We start from the raw sequence: 17,490 nt of genomic DNA, 5'->3' as shown, positions 1-17,490 counted from the left end.
GGTCAAGCGAGGACACAGCTAAAGGAAAAGGCTTTGGGGTGGAATATAGGGGGAAGCTGCCCCGTCCACTTCCGAAAGAGAGAACAAAGGAGGTTCGGCTTTGTCGTGGGAAAGCCTTCCCTTTTATTATGGTTTTTCCCTTTCCTGACTCCTCTAACCACAAGGGCAAATTTTATGTTTAATACGGCTGCTTTGCACAAAAGCAAAAGAAGAGAAAGAGCTGTTTTGATGCAAACGCTGCATCCTCTGGAACAGGGGTCAGCAAACTTTTTCAGCAGGGGGCCGGTCCTCTGTCCCTCAGACCTTGTGGGGGGCCGGACTTTATTTTGGGGGGGGGGAATGAACGAATTCCTATGCCCCACAAATAACCCAGAGATGCATTTTAAATAAAAGGACACATTCTACATGCTGATTCCTGGAACATCTGCGGGCTGGATTGAGAAGGTGATTGGGCCGGATCCATCCCCCAGGCCTTAGTTTGCCTACGCATGCTTTGGAAGGACAGGAGCAAAATGAAAGTATAGAAAGTACAGACAGGTGAGGACTCTGTCCCCAGGTGGAAAAAAACCCATGCTTACAATGTGCTCCGGTGTACGCGAAGTCCTCTTACATGCACATTTATAGTGGATTTAAATCTCTTGTCCGATTATTCCTGGATTGGGATGAATCTGAATTTAATGGGGGCGAAGAGCAGCTGCCAGTTGTTAGAGGAGGAGCCCATGGGGCAACCCCAAAAGGAACTGAGGCACGAGGGGCTTCAAACCCACAGGAATCTCCTGCGTGGACGAGCCCAGGATTTGTCACCGGAAAAACCCAGGATTCCTGAGCCTGACTTCTTTCTTGACCTGACCAGCTGCTTCTGGACTTTGATCATAAGAAAAGCCCTGCTGGATCAGGCCCAAGGGCAACAGCACACAGGAACTAAGGAAGGCGGGCATTTGCTGACATGGAGGAGGACGTGAGAAGTAGTTCACCCCTGGGATAGTGGCACCCCTTTCCCCAGGCACAGAAGCCACAGCCCCCCGGCCCGAAAGTCTGCAAGGGAAAACCAGGGTCTGTAAGGCATGTGGGGGCCGCAGGGGGCCTCCAGGGGCCTGTGTGACAGCAGCACCCATTCCGGGGTGCAGAAAGGGCTACCAGGCTGGGACAGGTGCTCTCCATCCCTCTAGGCGGGGAGAAGAGTCGCTTTGGGGAGAAGGCTGGTGTTTTGAATAACAGACACAAGAGGCAAAAGGGCTGAAATTGACATTCTTTCAAGTTACACTGGCAGGGCAGACACAGAAGGCGAGCTTTGCTCCGAGGACAAGCCTGGCGAGGTAACCCTAGAGCTGCAGGGGGCAGAAGAAGCCTCCCAAGCAGCCTTCCTCCGCTCCCGATCGAGTTTGGAGACCCCCAAAGCTACACGTCCCTCGTGGATGGGCCCTCCAGAGGGGCTGGGGCCTGGCAGGCACACGGCAGGTTCAAAAGTCGACCTGGGCTCAGCAGCCAGAAGTGCCAGTCAGACGGTCAACGTGGAAGCCGAGGCAAACTTCTGCCTGGGGGGCAAGAAGCAGGGCAGCAGCCCAGACGAAGGAGGGTCCAGGGGGAGGAAAGAAGATTCAGCGGGCAGGATCTTCTTGGCATCTTCGTCGAGGCGTGGGCAGGCGGTGGCCCAACCCAGGGTGGCAGTGTTGGCGCGGGGGGGGGGGGGGAGAGGAGCCTGGAAGTCAGCCTGCTCCTCCCAGGGGGGCCTGAGGTCTGGGCACCCTCCAGTCCACGGAGGAGAGGGTGGCTGCAGGGGGTCATTCGGGCAGTAAGGCCACTGCGTGTGGTCCCTGGTCGAAGCGTCCGCCGTTAGTCCTACGGAGCAGGAGAGGGAGAGAGAGGAGGGATGGATGGATGGATGGGAGAAGCCAGACTGGCCACTGCTCTGGGGCGTCTCTTGCTCTGGGGGTGCTGGGAAGGGCACCTGTGCCCACAAGACCACCCTTGCCAACTTGGGAGGGGAAGGGACACGGGATATACCCCAGAGACCACCAGCCCCCCCGCCCCGCCCAGCCCTGGGATGGGGAGGGGGACACAGCTGTCAATGTGTCCCTTTTTTAAAGGAAATTCCCTTATACCGAATAGGATTCCTTGCAAGAAAAGGGAAAAGATGACAGCTATGGAGGGGGAACAAAGCTGCGGAGGATCAGATCAGAGTGCCCCTCCTCCCCCACAGCACTCCTAGCGGGTGTCTTTTGGACCACAACTCCAGCAGAGCCCCCTGGTGGGTTACAGCGCAGAGCTGGGGGCAGTAGCAGCCCCAAGGCACCAGGATGGGCACAGGCGGACGGGCACGGCTCTCTCCCCGGGGCATGGCGCTTCTGGGGGGCCCCTGCCCAGCTCTTACCCACTCCTCTTCATCCACTCCTTCGAAGGCGTCCTGAGGCAGGGGGTCGTCTCGGTTGCCCAGCTTGGCCACCATGGCATTCAGGAGCTGCAGGGGAGCCAACCGTTGCCAGGATGTGGGCACGAGAAGGGCTAATGCGTCTGCCACCCCCAAGACCTTCCCCCTCCTCATGGTGCCCCCTCAACACTTCTCTGTGGGGCGTATTTCTATCCCTCCTTTTTCTCCCTGAGGAGCTCAAGAGGGCGGCCGTGGGTCTCCTTCTCCCCCTCTGATCCGCCCAACAACCCTGTGAGGGAGGCTCGGCTGAGAGGTCACCTTGCGATCTTCACCACCAAGTGGGGATTTGGTCTCTCCTAGCCAGACACTAACCACTATGCCACACTGCCTCTCACCCGCTCCGTGGTCTTTTGGATGGGAGATGCGGTTGCTGAGTCTGAGGTGCCTCCCCAGGTTGCATTTGCCTTGCCCCCCAGTGCCAAGGCCGTGGGCATCAGGGAGAGCTTGCCAGCCCCCTCCCCTCTTCCCCTGCCTCCCCAGCCAGAGATGCCACCCCCCTCAGGGTCCTCACCTCCTCCTTCTTCTGCTCGTCAGACTTCTCTTCCAGGTAGACAGAGGACGGCACGTATTTCCGGCTGGGAGCCTCCTTCGGGGCTTCGCTCACTGCGGAAGGAGGTGGCATGGCAGGTCAGTGGCTGAAGGGGCCTGGAGGCAGATCGCCAGGGGGCCCTTTCCTCAGCCGCAAACCCACCTGGGGTCTCTCCAACACAGGAATGGCCTTTCCATGGCCGGAGGGGAAACCCAGCGGGGGGGGGGGGCTTTCTGTGTTCTGAGATGCTGTGCCCCCAGCAAAGGTTCTCTGTTCCTACCGCTGTGATTTCCTCAATGCCACCCCTTCACACAGACAGCCAAAAGGGATTCCTGCCCCCTTTTCACTGAGGTTCCTTGGAGGTCTTTGAGCAGAGCTCAGGTGGGCAACTGCCAGGGATGCTTTGGCTGTGATCCCTGCCCTGGAATGGGGGGGGGGGACTAGATGACTCTAGGGCTCCTCTGGGAAGAACTATGGAGAAAGAACTGGAAATTTACAGCCTGTGAAGTACTGAGGGAAAATCTAATCAAGGTGTTTTATACATGGTACTTAATACCTACCAAAATAGCTAAAATGTATATGACAAAAACAAATCTGTGCTGGAGGTGTGGTAAAACAGAGGGGACACTTATACATGTTTGGTGGACCTGTGAAAAAACCAAAAGCTTCTGGAATATGGTATATGACAAGCTTAAAAAAATGTTTAAGTATAACTTTATGAAAAATATAGAAGCTTTTCTACTAGGGATAATGGACACAGGTATAGCAAGAGAAGATCAGAAGATATTCCTCTATGCGACAGGAGCGGCAACTGCTAAAAACTGGAAAAAATAAACTTTGCCAACAAAAAGGGAAGGGCAAGACAAACTGTTAGAGTATATTGAACTGGCTAGATTAACAGAGGCAATGAGAGATCACACTAGACAAGAATTTCAAAAAGCATGGGGGAAATGCAGAGAATACTTCACAAAACAGCGCCCTAAAATACATACCTGGACTTGTTTCGATTAATGTCTGCAGGAGACTTTGTGGATATTTAAGTTATAATTAGAAAAATCTTAATAATTGTTCATAAAAGAAACAGCTTATAAGAAGTAAATAAGGAGGCCAGATACAGGAGAAAGGAAGTCTTTTATTTGGTTGTTTGTGTTGTTGTATGTTATGCTCACTGTATGCTATGTTCACGTCTAATGAGGGTGGATTTCTGTCTTGGGGGTGGGGGGTTTATGTTATGTTGTAAATAAAACTTCCAATAAAATTAAAATAAATAAATAAATAGATGACTCTAGGGGTCCCTTTCCAGCTCTACGATTCTATAAACCCTGAACTCTCTGCAACAGCACCCCCCCACTGATGCGCTCCCCCTCGCCCCCCTGCCACCTACCTGGGGTCATGTCTTTCGGCCGGAGGCTGACCTTGCGGTGCTGACCGTCAGAGCCGCCCAGCCAGGCAGCAGCCGACAGGGCTGGTTCCCACCGCACCTCCGTGGGAGGATAGAGGTCGTCCTGGAAGAACTCTTTCTGTGGGGAGAAGGGGCAGGACAGGAGCACGGAGGGCATCAGTCCGTGGGTCACTCAGCCTGCGCACCCCACATGGTGGGAAGGTTCAGGAGAGAGAAAGGATTCATTCGTGCAGAGCCTAACCTGTGGAACTCCCTCCCACCGGAGATGGCGATGATGACCCCTGACTTTAAAAGAGGACGAGACAAAATCATGGAGGGGAGGGCTGCTTAAAGCCATCCAGGTTGGGGGGCCACCAATGCCTCCTGGGGCAGCTGCTTCCATAGTTTCCCTGTGTGTAGGAATGATTGCTGGGTGAGAAGCACACTCCCCGCCCGCGGGCAGCCTCAGCTGCCTCCATGCGTGACCTTGGGGTGCGGGGCACACTCCCCCTCACAGATAAAGCCACAGCTGTCTGAACATCTTGCCCTGTCTAAGCTCTTGCCATCTCAGTAGTCTGCGGTGTCCTGTCTGTGACCGTTGTCTCCTTCGTCATACATGTCATGTGCAAGGGGAAAATGACGCAGTGGAAACAGGTGCCAAAATAACTTTGTACCACCCCACGATCTCGGGACTGGAAGATGTGTAAAGGTCACAGCCCAAAATGTAACTGCCTGGGTTTGCATATTGTTTCAATAAAAGGAGCCTCCACAGAGCTGGCCGGCAGCTTGCTTGCAGCTCACCTGTGCGCAGCTCACCTGCATTATCCGCTCCTGCCTCATGTGTGCCAGGTGAAGCAGTCCTTCCTTTTATCTGCCCTGAATCTGTGGAACTCCCTCCCACAAGAGGCAGGGATGCCTACCAAGCTAGATGGCTTTAAAAGAGGATTTTGCAAATTCCTGGAGGAGGAGGAGAGGGCTCTGGGTTGCTCCTAGCTGGGATGGCTAGGAGTGGAGTAATTTGTCTCTCTTTCTTTTGGTCCCTGGCCAGCGATGGACGCTGAGACACTCAGGTCCTGCTGCGAATCCTCGCCCGGCTGGGCCTGTTCCGAAAAGGAGCGGGGTCACTCTGGGAAGCTTGCAGAGATGCCAGCTTGGGGTGGCATTGTGGCTGGGGGTGGGCAGGCAAAGGGGCATGGCATTATTCGGAGAGGGTGACGAGACCTTTCGCGGTGCTGCCTCTATAGTCTGAGCCTTCCCTCCTCCTCCCCTGCCAGAGACCAAGGGCCCAGAGGCCCAGTACCCTACCTTCACCCGGGGCACCCGGAAGGCCACGGGCTCAATGGAGGTCTGGCGGAGGCGCAGGGCTCTGGCAATCTCCACTTCCCGAACGTCACACTCTGTCTTGGGCAGGAACTGGTAGCCCTGCGGAAGTCAAGAGGTCAGGACCTTGCGGGGACACCTTTCCCAGAGCGCGGCTGCAAGGCCACAGCAATGCCCTCTGTGCCTCCCAGGGTCTTTGGAAGTGAAGCAGGGGGCACATCTGGGCACCCACCACACGCCAATTCGCACGCAACCCTTGGGGTTGTTCCTCCGGTGACTCCACAAGTGCTCTGCCCAGAACAACCACAAGAGGGCAGGCCAGAAGCAGGTTTGGCAGACCAGATAAGGGGGCAGAGAGGAGGAGTCAGCCCCCTGGAACTTCACTGCCCCAAAGGATGCAGTTCTGGTTTGTCACGGGGACTGATGCCCGTTCCCCTTGGCATTCCCAGTAACAGCTCAAGAGGCTGCTGGATTCCTGCTCATTCTGTCTCCCACCCCTGCGTTTCCCTGGCCCCCACTCCAAATTCAGGGGTCCTCCCCACTTGAGCCAGGAGATTTTGCTGACAGCCGCTCTGTGGGCATTTTCTCCTCATCTCCAAATCTTGCAAATCCACATTCTTTCCCTTTTTAAAGGAACCAAGCCATAGCCCTAATGGCTGCAGAGGAAAGCCCAGAGAGGTGGACTGAATAGAACAAAGACTCCCCCGGGGCAAAGGGGGGTGACTTCCCTTACTGCACGTGGCTCCATCTCTCCCAGGGACATAACTGCTGCCCAGATCCGTCCCCCCCCCGCACCGCTGCCACCTTACCTTATGGGGATCACTGGACGGGAAGCTGTTGCACTCCAGGAAGAAGGGTGGCTCTGGGACCACCTCGTAGATGTACACTCTGGTGTCACCCTAAACATGTGGCAGAGAGGAGAGGCTTTGAAGGGTGGGGGGCGGCCTGCCTTTCCTGAGCAAGGGGGGGGGGGCGGTCTGGGATCCAAGTCAGAAGGAATGGGGGCAGGGAAGGTACCGAAAAAAGGGGTGCCTGGGCTGGCCTCAGGGTCAGAAGGGGCTGCTCACCCAGCCAGGCTCATGGTGGCCAAGCCCCTCCGGGACTCAGCGCCAGGAGGCTGGCATGACTCTTCCCACCCCTAGATCTGGAAAGTTAACAAAATAGACCCTGTGCTACCCGAAAAACAAAGAACGGGTTTTCTAAAGTTTGGGATCCATTTAAGCAAATGTGTTGAAGCCACCCTTCCGTTGAGGCTCCTATGGAAAAAGCTCCTTGGCTCATGGGCTTATGAAGGACCACCGACTGGAAATATAATGCTGTTTTTCGAAATTCCACCCACTCCCTCCTCTCTCCTCAAGGCCTTCCTTCCTTCCTTCCTTCCTTCCTTCCTTCCTTCCTTCCTTCCTTCCTTCCCCCTTCTTGCTTTGACTTTTTCCCTTTGTTGTTGTTATTTCTTGTTGCATATTAGAAACGAAAATAAAAACAATTGCAAGGAAAATAAAGAGAAAAATTAAAGAGCGAGGCTGCTCACCCAGCCCAGCCCCTGGTGGGGGGCAGCAACTGCGGACTTCAGCAACAAACAACAGCCCCCCTCCCCAGTTCCTTGCTCCCCCCCTTTCCTGTCAGCCAGAGAGATGCTCTAGGTCTGCCCGGTTGCTCTAGGTCGGCATCTTCTCTCCCCCCCCCCCCCGCCGGCCTGACCCTGCAGGCCATTTCTGCTGCTGCCGCTCCTGGAGGATCAGGGCCAGCCCACCCACCCCGCTCACCTTGCCCGTGAGGAAGACCACGCTGGTGTCTGCGTCGTAGAAGGGGATGAGGGTGGATGGCGAGACATCGAGGCCAACCGTGGCCACCGGTGGCCCCAGAGACTCCGCCGGGTGGAGGGAGAGCTGTCGCTCGCTGCGGCTGCGGGAGGAGGAGGAAGAGATGCTGCTGGGATCGGGGCCGGCTGGGGCTCCTGGGAGGCAGCATTGGAAGGAGGGGGAAGCCGGCATTTTTCAATCTCCGCCAAGCTAAGCAGTTGGCTCCTTACCTCTCTCGCCCTGACCACTGTGATCCACGCGACGGTCACCTCCAGACTGGATTATTGTAACTCGCTCTACGTGGGGCTGCCCTTGAGACTGACCCAGAAACTCCAGCGGGTGCAGAATGCTGCAGCGAGACTCCTTACAGGGTCATTGCCGCAGGATCACATTCATCCGGTGCTATACCAGCTGCACTGGCTCCCAGTGGAGTACAGGATCAGGTTTAAGGTGCTGGTTTTAACCTTTAAAGCCCTATACGGCCTAGGACCCTCGTACCTACGGGACCGCCTCTCCTGGTACGTCCCACAGAGGACCTTACGGCCTGCAAACAAAAACATCTTGGAGGTCCTGGGCCACAGAGAGATTAGGCTGGCCTCAGCCAGAGCCAGGGCTTTTTTGGCCATGGCCCCGATCTGGTGGAACACTCTGTCACAAGAGACTAGGGCCCTGCGGGACTTGACATCTTTCTGCAGGGCCTGCAAGACAGAGCTGTTCCACCAAGGCTCAGTCTGACCCCCTCTCTCCTTCTGTAATCCTCATAGAACTCTAACCCAATGGTTGCCATGAATTTGATTCTGAATTGATTTTAGAATGCTGTGTTACTTTTAGTGTTGTTAGCCGCTCTGAGCCTGGCTTTGGCTGGGGAGGATAGGATATAAATAAATTATTATTATTATTATTATTATTATTATTATTATTATTATTATTATTACCTGTCAAAGCCCGACACTAGCAGGTATTTGCCTCCGCATACCCAGACGATGCGAGCGCCCCGTCCACCTTCGGGCCCCGGGCCCTCCTGTGAAGAGAGACGGATGCCTCAGAGAGCAGAGGCCATGGCTTATCTCTAGGTCCTCCCCCCCCCCCCCAAGACAGGAAACAGGGGCTGCCAACACGGCCCTCCAGGGCTGACCCTTGGCACTCTCCCCAGGGTGAGGCCACCTGCTTCTCCGCCAAGCCCTCCCTCGTAGGAACCTGGGAAACTGCCTGACACAGAGTCAGAACATCGGCCCACCCACCCCAGCATTGCCTGCACTGACTGGCAGCAGGGAGAACATGCTCCCCTCTCCCTCTCCCCCTCCTCACCTCTGTGCATCTCTTCCTGCCAAGCATCCCCGCGACTCACCTGCAGGGGCTGGGAAGCTTTTCGGGGCTCGTAGACCCTCACTCGGCCATCCTTGCAGACGGTGGCCAGGCGGCGTCCATCGGGGCTCCAGGCCAAGCTGAAGATCTGAAAGGCCCCCAAGAGGTCAGTCCCAATCCTTGGGCACCAGGGGTCTCCCTCCAGGTCCAGCATCCTCGGAAGGGCACTTCTGGCGCCTCTCCGCACAACTCCACACACCTTGGCTGGCTTTCATTTTAACATGGCAGGCTGTGCCCTGTGCAACTCCCTGCCACTAGAGGGTGAGGCAGGAACCCTCCTTCCCTCCCTCTGTGCAGATGCCTTTTTAAAAATTTACATTATTTTTGACAGGCCTTTGTAATACAGTGGAACCTCGGCTGTCGAACACAATCCGTTCCGGAAGACTGTTCGACTTCCGAAACATTCGACGACCAAGGTGCAACGGATGGACGGCAAATTCCACTGAGAAAATGGAGAAACGCATCTCGGAAGACGTTTGACGTCCGAGGTGCGTTTGAAAATGGAAGCATTCACTTCCGGGTTTTCGGCGTTCAGGTTCTGAATCGTCCAGCTTCCGAGACGCTCAAAAACCGAGGTTCCGCTATATTAACTTTCCTTTTTAGCTGCTAGGAATTGTTATTTTTACAGACTCCTTTGTTGATTTTATTCTCATACACTGCAATACCACCTGGAAATGCTTTTTAAATATAAAATTGTGGATTATAAGTATGCAAATGGGGGTAAAGTCACCAAGGGGGGGCTGTTTGGCATGAACTGGTGGCGCATGGAGGGGTCTGAGACCTCCCTCTGCTGGTTCTGCCCCCCCCCCCGTTGCAGAAACAGAGGGAGCCAAACTTGCTTGCTGGGCCTTCCTACCTGGTCCCTGTGTCCATCCAGCCTCAGCACCTGCCCGCCAGAACGCAGGTCCCAGATCCGGACGCTCATGTCATAGGATGAGGAAGCCAGGATGTCCGCAGCCAGGGGGTGGAACTGGATGGAGTAGATCTTCTCCGTGTGGCCTGGGGGGGGGGAGAGAGAAGACGCCTGCTAGCTGGGCTCTAAGCTGGCCAAACCCCCTCAGGCCAGGGGACCAAGGGAGAGAAAAGCCGGGCAGGAAAATGATATACAATGAATTGAAGAAAATGTTAAAAATAACTTTTGTAAAAAAAACCCCAGAAGCCTTTTTATTAGGTATTTTAGGTCAAGACATACCAAAAGAAATGAGGACTTTATTTATGTATGCCACTACAGCAGCAAGAATGTTGATTGCACAAAACTGGAAGACTGGAGAGACACCAACTAAAGCACAATGGCAAGAGAAGTTGGTGAACTATGCAGAACTGGCAAAAATGACATAAAAAGACAACAGAGACTTTGAAAAAGATTGGGAACTATTCATCTTATATTTGCAGAAACAAAGAAAGGCTTGATGGCAGGATTTAAATAATCCACATTATTAGCATCAGGAAAGGTTTGGAAGATAGTGAAATAAGATGATATATTTAATTTTATTTTTATGTTTTTAAGGTTTGATGTTATGTTAATAATAACTTTTCCTGTTGAGAGATAGCAAAGCGGGTGAAAGTAGAAACAAACCAGAAACGCAAATTGGGGGAAGTCTTGGAGGGGAGGGAGGGAGTATATAGTAAACGTTAAGAATTTGAGATGTATGTAATGAATGAAAATGAAAAATGGGGAAAAAAATTAAAAAGAAAAAAGGAAGAAAAAAAAATGGGGGCAGGGGGAGTTTCACCTTGTAGAACCAATTCAGGCTCCAGCATTGTCTTCTGAATACCTCCCTCCTCGACTCTCCACAGCCGGATCCTGGCGTCTTCTCCAGCTGCGCCAGAGGAAACAAGGGGGCAAGTGTGAGAGCCCATTGTGCCATGCTGAGGGCGACCCTGGCTGCAGAGAACCCCCCCCCCCCGATGCCCGGCCCGGTCCTGAGCCCAGACGGTGCAGGACGGCAAGACGAGAGAACAGGGCTCTGGAGCAGTCTCGCTTCGGGAATTCCCTCAGGAAGTCCGGAGGCCAGTGGTGGCTTCTTGGTGGGCCCAGTAGCTGCTCTGGGGTGTGTGGGTGGGTCACATACCAATCGCCAGGCGCTGCAGGTCAAAGGGGTCCCAGCACAGGTCGGAAATGGGCGTCCCGTTCTGGATGGTGGGGAGCGATGTGTCTGGGAGGCGGCCTGGCTTGGAGAGCTGGGGAGGAGGGCAGGGTGAGTCTCTTAGAAAGGCAGGTGGGGGGCACTCTCCTCTACCCTCCCCCCAAGACGGGGGCCTTCACAGGCACGCCACCTCTGCCACCCCAGTGGGTATGTGATGTAATCCATTGGAGAAGTCAAATACAACATTCCTGGTTTGCCTAGAGTGGACACAGACAGGGGGATGTTGATCCAGCCAGTTGAACTTCCTGTTACACCTGGTCGGGAGCATCCTCCTCCTGCGTGTGACCAGGTAGGTGGGCGGGACCCTTGCAGACCCCACAAAAAGTCCAGTCACCCAGCCCTCTTCCTCTCTTGATGCTCATCTCTTCCCTTTTGGTCACTGGTCCTGATGCTGTCTCCTGGCTCTTGGCCAGCAGCACATGGGTCCATCCTTACAAGGATGTCAGCCACACTGTATCTGTAACTACAGGCTAAAGCCTGCCTTCAGGGATCCAACCGTGAACTGAATGTGAGTAAACTTTTCATTACTTATAAGGAAGACTCTTGTGTCTTTATTTCTTTTAGGAGGGAGTCAAAGGGGTCTTACCAGGAATATACTCCAATCTGGGCATGTCGGATTAGATTGCTTAACTAAAGAGATTAAAACGAATCTGCAACTAGCTGCTTGCTGTGTAAAAGGGGGAATGAGCTCTGCTACATGTACCGTAACTCACTAGCGTGAGTGAGGAAGGATAATTAATCAATATTGTTCAAACCTGCCCAAATAATTCAATATTTTCTCAAACCAATCCTCCTCCTTCTCACTGACCTTAAACCCTTTCATTTTATGTATCTTCACAGTTAAAATGAAAGGGTTTAAGGTCAGTGAGAAGGAGGAGGATTGGTTTGAGAAGATATTGAATTATTTGGGCAGGTTTGGGGCAATTAAAATGTTACAAGTTAAATAAACCTTGTGGAGGGAGGAGTGTTAAGGTATATAGAATTGTACATATGGTTGATTTCAATATGTTATTATTGATTATGTATACCCAATGTATCAGCCGCCTGGGGGGTTTCACTGTTTGTTTTCACTGCTTGTGTTTTGGTTGTTGGTAAAAAAATTTAAAATTAACATTAATATCCTCTCCTACTACCCACAACATTCCCACAGTGGGCAATCTGGCTGGTGCTGGTGCTCTCAGGACCCAAGGGGCCCGGGACCAACGATGGAAGGCATTGGAAGCTGCCTGCCACCCAGCCAGAGCAGTGGGGCATCTAGCCCAGTGCTGCCCACCCTGACTGGCAGCCACTCCCCTGGGTCCTTCACAGCCCTTCCTGGAGGCTGAGCCTCGCGCATGTGAGGCTGGCGATTGGCAGTGGAGCCTGGGGGGGCCTTCCCCTATGAGGCTCTGCCAACACAGACGGGCATCCGGCTGGGCAGCTGCCCCTGAAAAGCGCCCATTCCGTCACGGTCCCCTTACCTCCAAGACAGCCACCTGCCCTCCGGCAGAGAGCAGTGGGATGGCCACACGCTGCCGGTTGGCACAAAAGCCGTCGCACTCCCCCGGCGTGGTCAGGTTCAGCCCCCGGAGGTTGGTGATGTGGGTGCTGCGGTGAAGCACAGCACCCTGGACGTGGCGGAACCCCGAGCTGGGTCCTGGGGGCAAAGAGGCAGGTGAGGGGGGGGACAGGAGATGGGGAGGGACACCCTCTCCCCCCTCCCTGCTGGAAAACGCAGAACCACCTCTGTGCGCCAGCAGCACGGTGGGGAGAGGGGGTCTTCCAGGCGCCCCCCCAAACTCCCTCCGAGCGGCACAGGTTGTGGGGCCCACCTGGGAGGTGGGTGGCAGGAAGCTTACCCAGAATGCTCTGCAGGGACCGCTGGCTGGGGCTGGAGGCAAAGCCGCTGGAGAGGGAGGGTGTTGTGGCGCCAGAGGGGGAAGTCAGGGAGCTGGTGGGGGACGAGAGGGGGCTGCTGGCCTGGGAGAGGGGAGAGAGAGCCAGCCTCAGACCATTGCAAGGGGGTGGATCCTTGAAGTCCCTTCCAGTTATATAAGATCCACGGTGCTCCTGGACTAGCAAACGCCCTGGGCTCTGGAGATGCTGGGAATTGCAATCGATAGCTCGTGGCCACAATGGCTACGCTCTGCCCCCCCCCCCCCGGTCAGAGGAGGCAGTGATGCTTCTGAACCCCAGTTTCTGGAAACCCCAAAAGGGCAGAAGGCTCTTATGGTTAGATCCTACTTGCTGCTTTCCCACAGGAAATCTGGCTGGCCACTGTGAGAACAGGATGCTGGACTAGATAATGATGATAATAATAATTTTTAATTTATACCCCGCCGTTCCAGGTTCAAAAACCAGGCTCAGGGCGGCTAACAACAAATTTATTTTATTTTATTTTTTTAATAACTTTTATTTCCAATATTCACTCTTTTAAAATCACAATAGGAAAGAAGAAAAAAAAGACATCACAAAATAAACAGATGTAGACAATAAAATATCAAGACGTAAATACATTTCTCCAAAAGTATTAATTATCATAACATCATTCTGACTTCCCTCCACCACGATTTAAGCTATATCCCATTGATACCCTTCTTGCAGTTCCTTCTTTCAACAAATTTAAAACACTTTAAAACACTTAACTATAAAAGCAGCATAAAATACAGTATAAAAACACGAATAACAATAAAATAGAAAAATAAAAAATCAATGAGATAATCTAATTAGATGGGGCAGACTCTACTTAAGTTCTTAGGGGAGAAGGAGCTGGGCAGAGGGTTGTGGGGAGTAGGAGCGGAGGAAGTGGGGTGTGGGCGGACCGCGCCGGGTGTCACCACTGAAGGAGGTGGCAAAATGTCAGGTGGCACTCACCACGGTGTCTGCAGCGCGCCCGAGCCACGCATCTCTCCTGGGAGTGACGCAGTAGCTTGGGTGCCCGCGGGCTCCGTGCTGCCCGAAATGGTCCGCCCACCGCCTCTCCCTCAGCTGTAGGGTGGCTGAGTGGGAGGAGTCAAGCATCCTGCCCTGGCTGGCCCCGCCCCTGGGCACAGGGCATGCATGCCGCCCCAGGTGCCCGATCGGCTTGCTCAGTCGCTGGTCGAGAGAGCCCTGGAGAGGATCCCCTCTGGAAAGGACTATTGGTCTTTGCCTGGGGCCCAACCCCATGCCTCAGTCTCGGTCCAGTATACCTGAAGGAGCATCTCCACCCCCACCGTTCAGCCCGGACACTGAGGTCCAGCTCCGAGGGCCTTCTGGCGGTTCCCTCCCTGCGAGAAGCCAAGTTACAGGGAACCAGGCAGAGGGCCTTCTCGGTAGTGGCGCCCTCCCTGTGGAATGCCCTCCCACCAGATGTCAAAGAGAAAAACAACCAGCAGACTTTTAGAAGACATCTGAAGGCAGCCCTGCTTAGGGAAGCTTTTAATGTTTAATAGGTTATTGTATTTTAATATTCTGTTAGAAGTCACCCAGAGTGGCTAGAAACCCAGCCAGATGGGCAGGATATAAACAATAAATTATTATTATTATTATTATTATTATTATTATTATTATTATTATCCCCACCGTGGCTTCCAAGCCTGCAGCTGGCATGAGCACAGTGCCAGGGGGCCAGGGAGGAAGAGGTGGCACCTTCCAAAATGACCCAGGCTTCTCTTCCTGGGAGCATCTTTGCTTCTGCATTGCCCAGCCGTCCAGAGCAGGGAAGAACGATCTAGCCATAGAACCACCGAACTGTGGAGCTGCAGGGGACCCAGAGAGTCACCTGGCTCAACCCCTTGCAGAGGAGAAACCACAACTTCCTGCACAAGTATCTCTGGATGGAGATGTTGGGGGGGGGAGCAGCAGGACTGTCTTGCCAGGGGTTTGGGGGCTCTTGAAGTGGCACCACTCACTCTCACCTCTGGCTCCTCGGTCTGGTCCCCTGGCCCTGGCTGGGCGGAGAGGTCGGGGGTTTGGTGCTCCTGGAGGCAGGGAGAGATGAAAGCCTTGCTGGGCCTGTGGGCAGGATGGAGGCTGATCTTCTCCACCTGAGAAGAGAAGGAGGAGGAAGAGGGAGCCGTCAGCAGCTGGGAGAGAGAACCAGAGGCAGAAGGTCTCCTGTCTCCTAGATGGGGCCACGGAGAGCTGTGGGGCAACGGGAACCACCTAGCAAGGCTTCAGAAGCAGCTCCTGAATGGTAGAATTTTATTATTACAGCCACAGACCAGTTCCGGCTCACTTACAATATCAGGAAAATCATAAAACACAACAAGAATACAGTGGTACCTCAGGTTACATACGCTTCAGGTTACACACTCCGCTAACCCAGAAATAGTGCTTCAGGTTAAGAACTTTGCTTCAGGATGAGAACAGAAATTGTGCTCTGGCGGCGTGGCGGCAGCAGGAGACCCCATTAGCTAAAGTGGTGCTTCAGGTTAAGAACAGTTTCAGGTTAAGAATGGACCTCCAGAACGAATTAAGAACTTAACCTGAGGAACCACTGTACATTGAATTGCAATTGGGTATAACAGAGACAATTCAGATATAGTGACAGTTAAAGAAATAAATACACTAAATCTTGATCACTAAAATATAACCTAAAATTATCATTTAAAACCTTAATCATGTTGAGAAGCAGCTCCTCAAAGCCCCTCCCCCCCCCACAACAGGGTTCAAAATTAGCCGGGCTCCAGGTGCATTTTGTGACGGGGAACTGTATGATGGAGAAGTCTTGGTGCCTCATCCAGCGACAGAGGTCAACCTGGCCGCTGCTGGCGCTGAGGGAGAAATGCCACCCCAAACATGGGAGTTCAAATCTAGCACAATACTTTATATAACATATGTAATAACATGGGGCTCAGCCCCTGCAATTGTGGCCAAAACCATAAGTCATTTGAGTAATTAATATTTACAGATACCGGCATCCATGTATATACATACACAAACACACAGGCCGGCATTTGTAAATATTAATTACTCAAATGACTTATGGTTTTGGCCACAATTGCAGGGGCTGAGCCCTATTTATGCTTGCGGTGTCCAATTAAGAATTCCTATTAAAAACGATGTATCAACAATATGTTACTGATGTGAATTGTTTATTAGTTCATCGGTTTCGGAAAAATAATTAGAAACTGCAGCTGCCAGGGGGTGGGGTGGAAATGGCAAGACATGTTCCAGGAGGCCAGGTGGCAAATAGCTTTTCTAACCCCCCTCCCCAAGTCTCAGGCACAGCTGAGGGGGGACCTGGCAGAAAGAGCCCCCTGTGCACAGAAGCAGAGACCTCTCAGGGCCTGGCAGGGGGGCACAGAAGGCACTGCCCGGCCTCTGAAGCCTCCTGAGGCGACACCTGGACGACTCATTCAGGCCAGCAGAGGACTTCCCCGGGTCTAGAGGAGCTGGAGAGGCTTGCAAGGTTGTTGTTTTGGGGCAGGGAGCCTTTCCTTCCAGCCCAGAACAGCCATCGCCAGTCGCCTGGTGGGCAAGGGGTGGGCGGGCAGACGAGGGCTCTCACCTGGCTGTTGTCTCCGGACCACCAGGCCTGCGCAGAGGCCGCAGGGACGTTTCCTGCGCAGTCGGGGAACAAGTCTTTGTGGAATTCCTGTGTGGACTGAAAGACAGGCTGTGAGTGAGCCCCGTGGGACCGGCCACCTCCAGGCCTGGCCACCCAGCCCTTCTTATTCTGCCCACCCATGCCCCAACGCTGCCCGTTTACCTTCCGGGGCACCACATAGCTGATGGGGGTGATGCCAGCTTCGCTCAGCTGCAGGACCCGCATCACCTCGCAGCCCATGACGTCCAGGGTGAGTTTGGGCACCTGGGCAACGCCCTGGGACTTGGTCTCTGTCAGGCACTGGTTGACTGGGCAAAAGGGAGAGAGAAAGAGAGAGTGGCGACAGGTGCCCAAGGGCGGCTCCTGAGAAGGCAGCCCAGAGACGGTCGTCTCTCCAAAGTGAGGCTTGTCATCATACTACCGGCCAGCAAGGGGAAGTGGAGAGAGAGAGACTTTCAGGACCCTAAACTGGCAATCCTCTTCTTTGGCACTCGCAGGTGCCCAGTAGCAGGCCCTGGCACAATGCTCACGCATGGGATGCCCGGCAGCTGGCTACTCACCCAAGAAGTGGAAGCCAAAGGCAGAGCAGAGGTCGAGTCCCTGGCGGTGCCACGTCTGCAAACAGCAGAGCCTTTTTTTGCCCAGGAGGTGGCCCCTCTGCCAGTGCCAACTCGCCACCTCTGCTCCCAACCCCTCCCTCGGCAGCTGTGGGGAAGGACGTGGGGAGCAGGGCACCACCGGGAACCTGCAGAGTCAGACCCGGGCAGAAGGAAGGTTGGGATCTGCTTTCTGCTGACAGTCACGGAAGGCCCACCTAGCTTGGCATTGCCTGCACGGACAGGCAGCACCCTGACTCTCTAGGGTTATGGGCTCAGCCCTGCTGGAGGTGCTGCCATTGGGGGTTGAGCCAGGGATGTTCTCGGGCCACGGTTTTCCTTCCCCATGGCTTTCCCCCCTCTCTCAGGCAGTGCCAGGCTTGGCAGGACCAGGGAGGGCACACAAGGGG

At 54.0% G+C, this 17,490-nt stretch overlaps 1 protein-coding gene across 1 annotated transcript in view; it reads right to left on the bottom strand.

Annotated features, from left to right (window-relative positions):
• Window positions 1-1,237: 1,237 nt before the first annotated feature.
• Window positions 1,238-17,490, bottom strand: part of LOC308573626 (coronin-7-like) — a 108,442-nt gene continuing 92,189 nt past the window's right edge. The window contains exons 12-28 of the mRNA XM_081170751.1: window positions 16,647-16,792; window positions 16,446-16,541; window positions 14,851-14,979; window positions 12,811-12,931; window positions 12,433-12,608; window positions 10,898-11,006; window positions 10,559-10,645; window positions 9,682-9,824; window positions 8,809-8,913; window positions 8,396-8,481; window positions 7,425-7,563; window positions 6,468-6,557; window positions 5,644-5,760; window positions 4,342-4,477; window positions 2,940-3,031; window positions 2,372-2,458; window positions 1,238-1,839 (exon numbers count right to left, since the gene is read on the bottom strand). Coding sequence (XP_081026877.1) covers window positions 1,834-1,839; window positions 2,372-2,458; window positions 2,940-3,031; window positions 4,342-4,477; window positions 5,644-5,760; window positions 6,468-6,557; window positions 7,425-7,563; window positions 8,396-8,481; window positions 8,809-8,913; window positions 9,682-9,824; window positions 10,559-10,645; window positions 10,898-11,006; window positions 12,433-12,608; window positions 12,811-12,931; window positions 14,851-14,979; window positions 16,446-16,541; window positions 16,647-16,792 — 1,865 coding nt within the window. The 3' untranslated portion in view covers window positions 1,238-1,833. The remainder of the gene's footprint in view (window positions 1,840-2,371; window positions 2,459-2,939; window positions 3,032-4,341; window positions 4,478-5,643; window positions 5,761-6,467; window positions 6,558-7,424; window positions 7,564-8,395; window positions 8,482-8,808; window positions 8,914-9,681; window positions 9,825-10,558; window positions 10,646-10,897; window positions 11,007-12,432; window positions 12,609-12,810; window positions 12,932-14,850; window positions 14,980-16,445; window positions 16,542-16,646; window positions 16,793-17,490) is intronic.

Source organism: Podarcis bocagei, assembly GCF_964188305.1.
Source record: "Podarcis bocagei genome assembly, chromosome: 14".
Taxonomy (NCBI): domain Eukaryota; kingdom Metazoa; phylum Chordata; class Lepidosauria; order Squamata; family Lacertidae; genus Podarcis; species Podarcis bocagei.
This window is presented reverse-complemented; position numbering and strand designations above follow the sequence as displayed.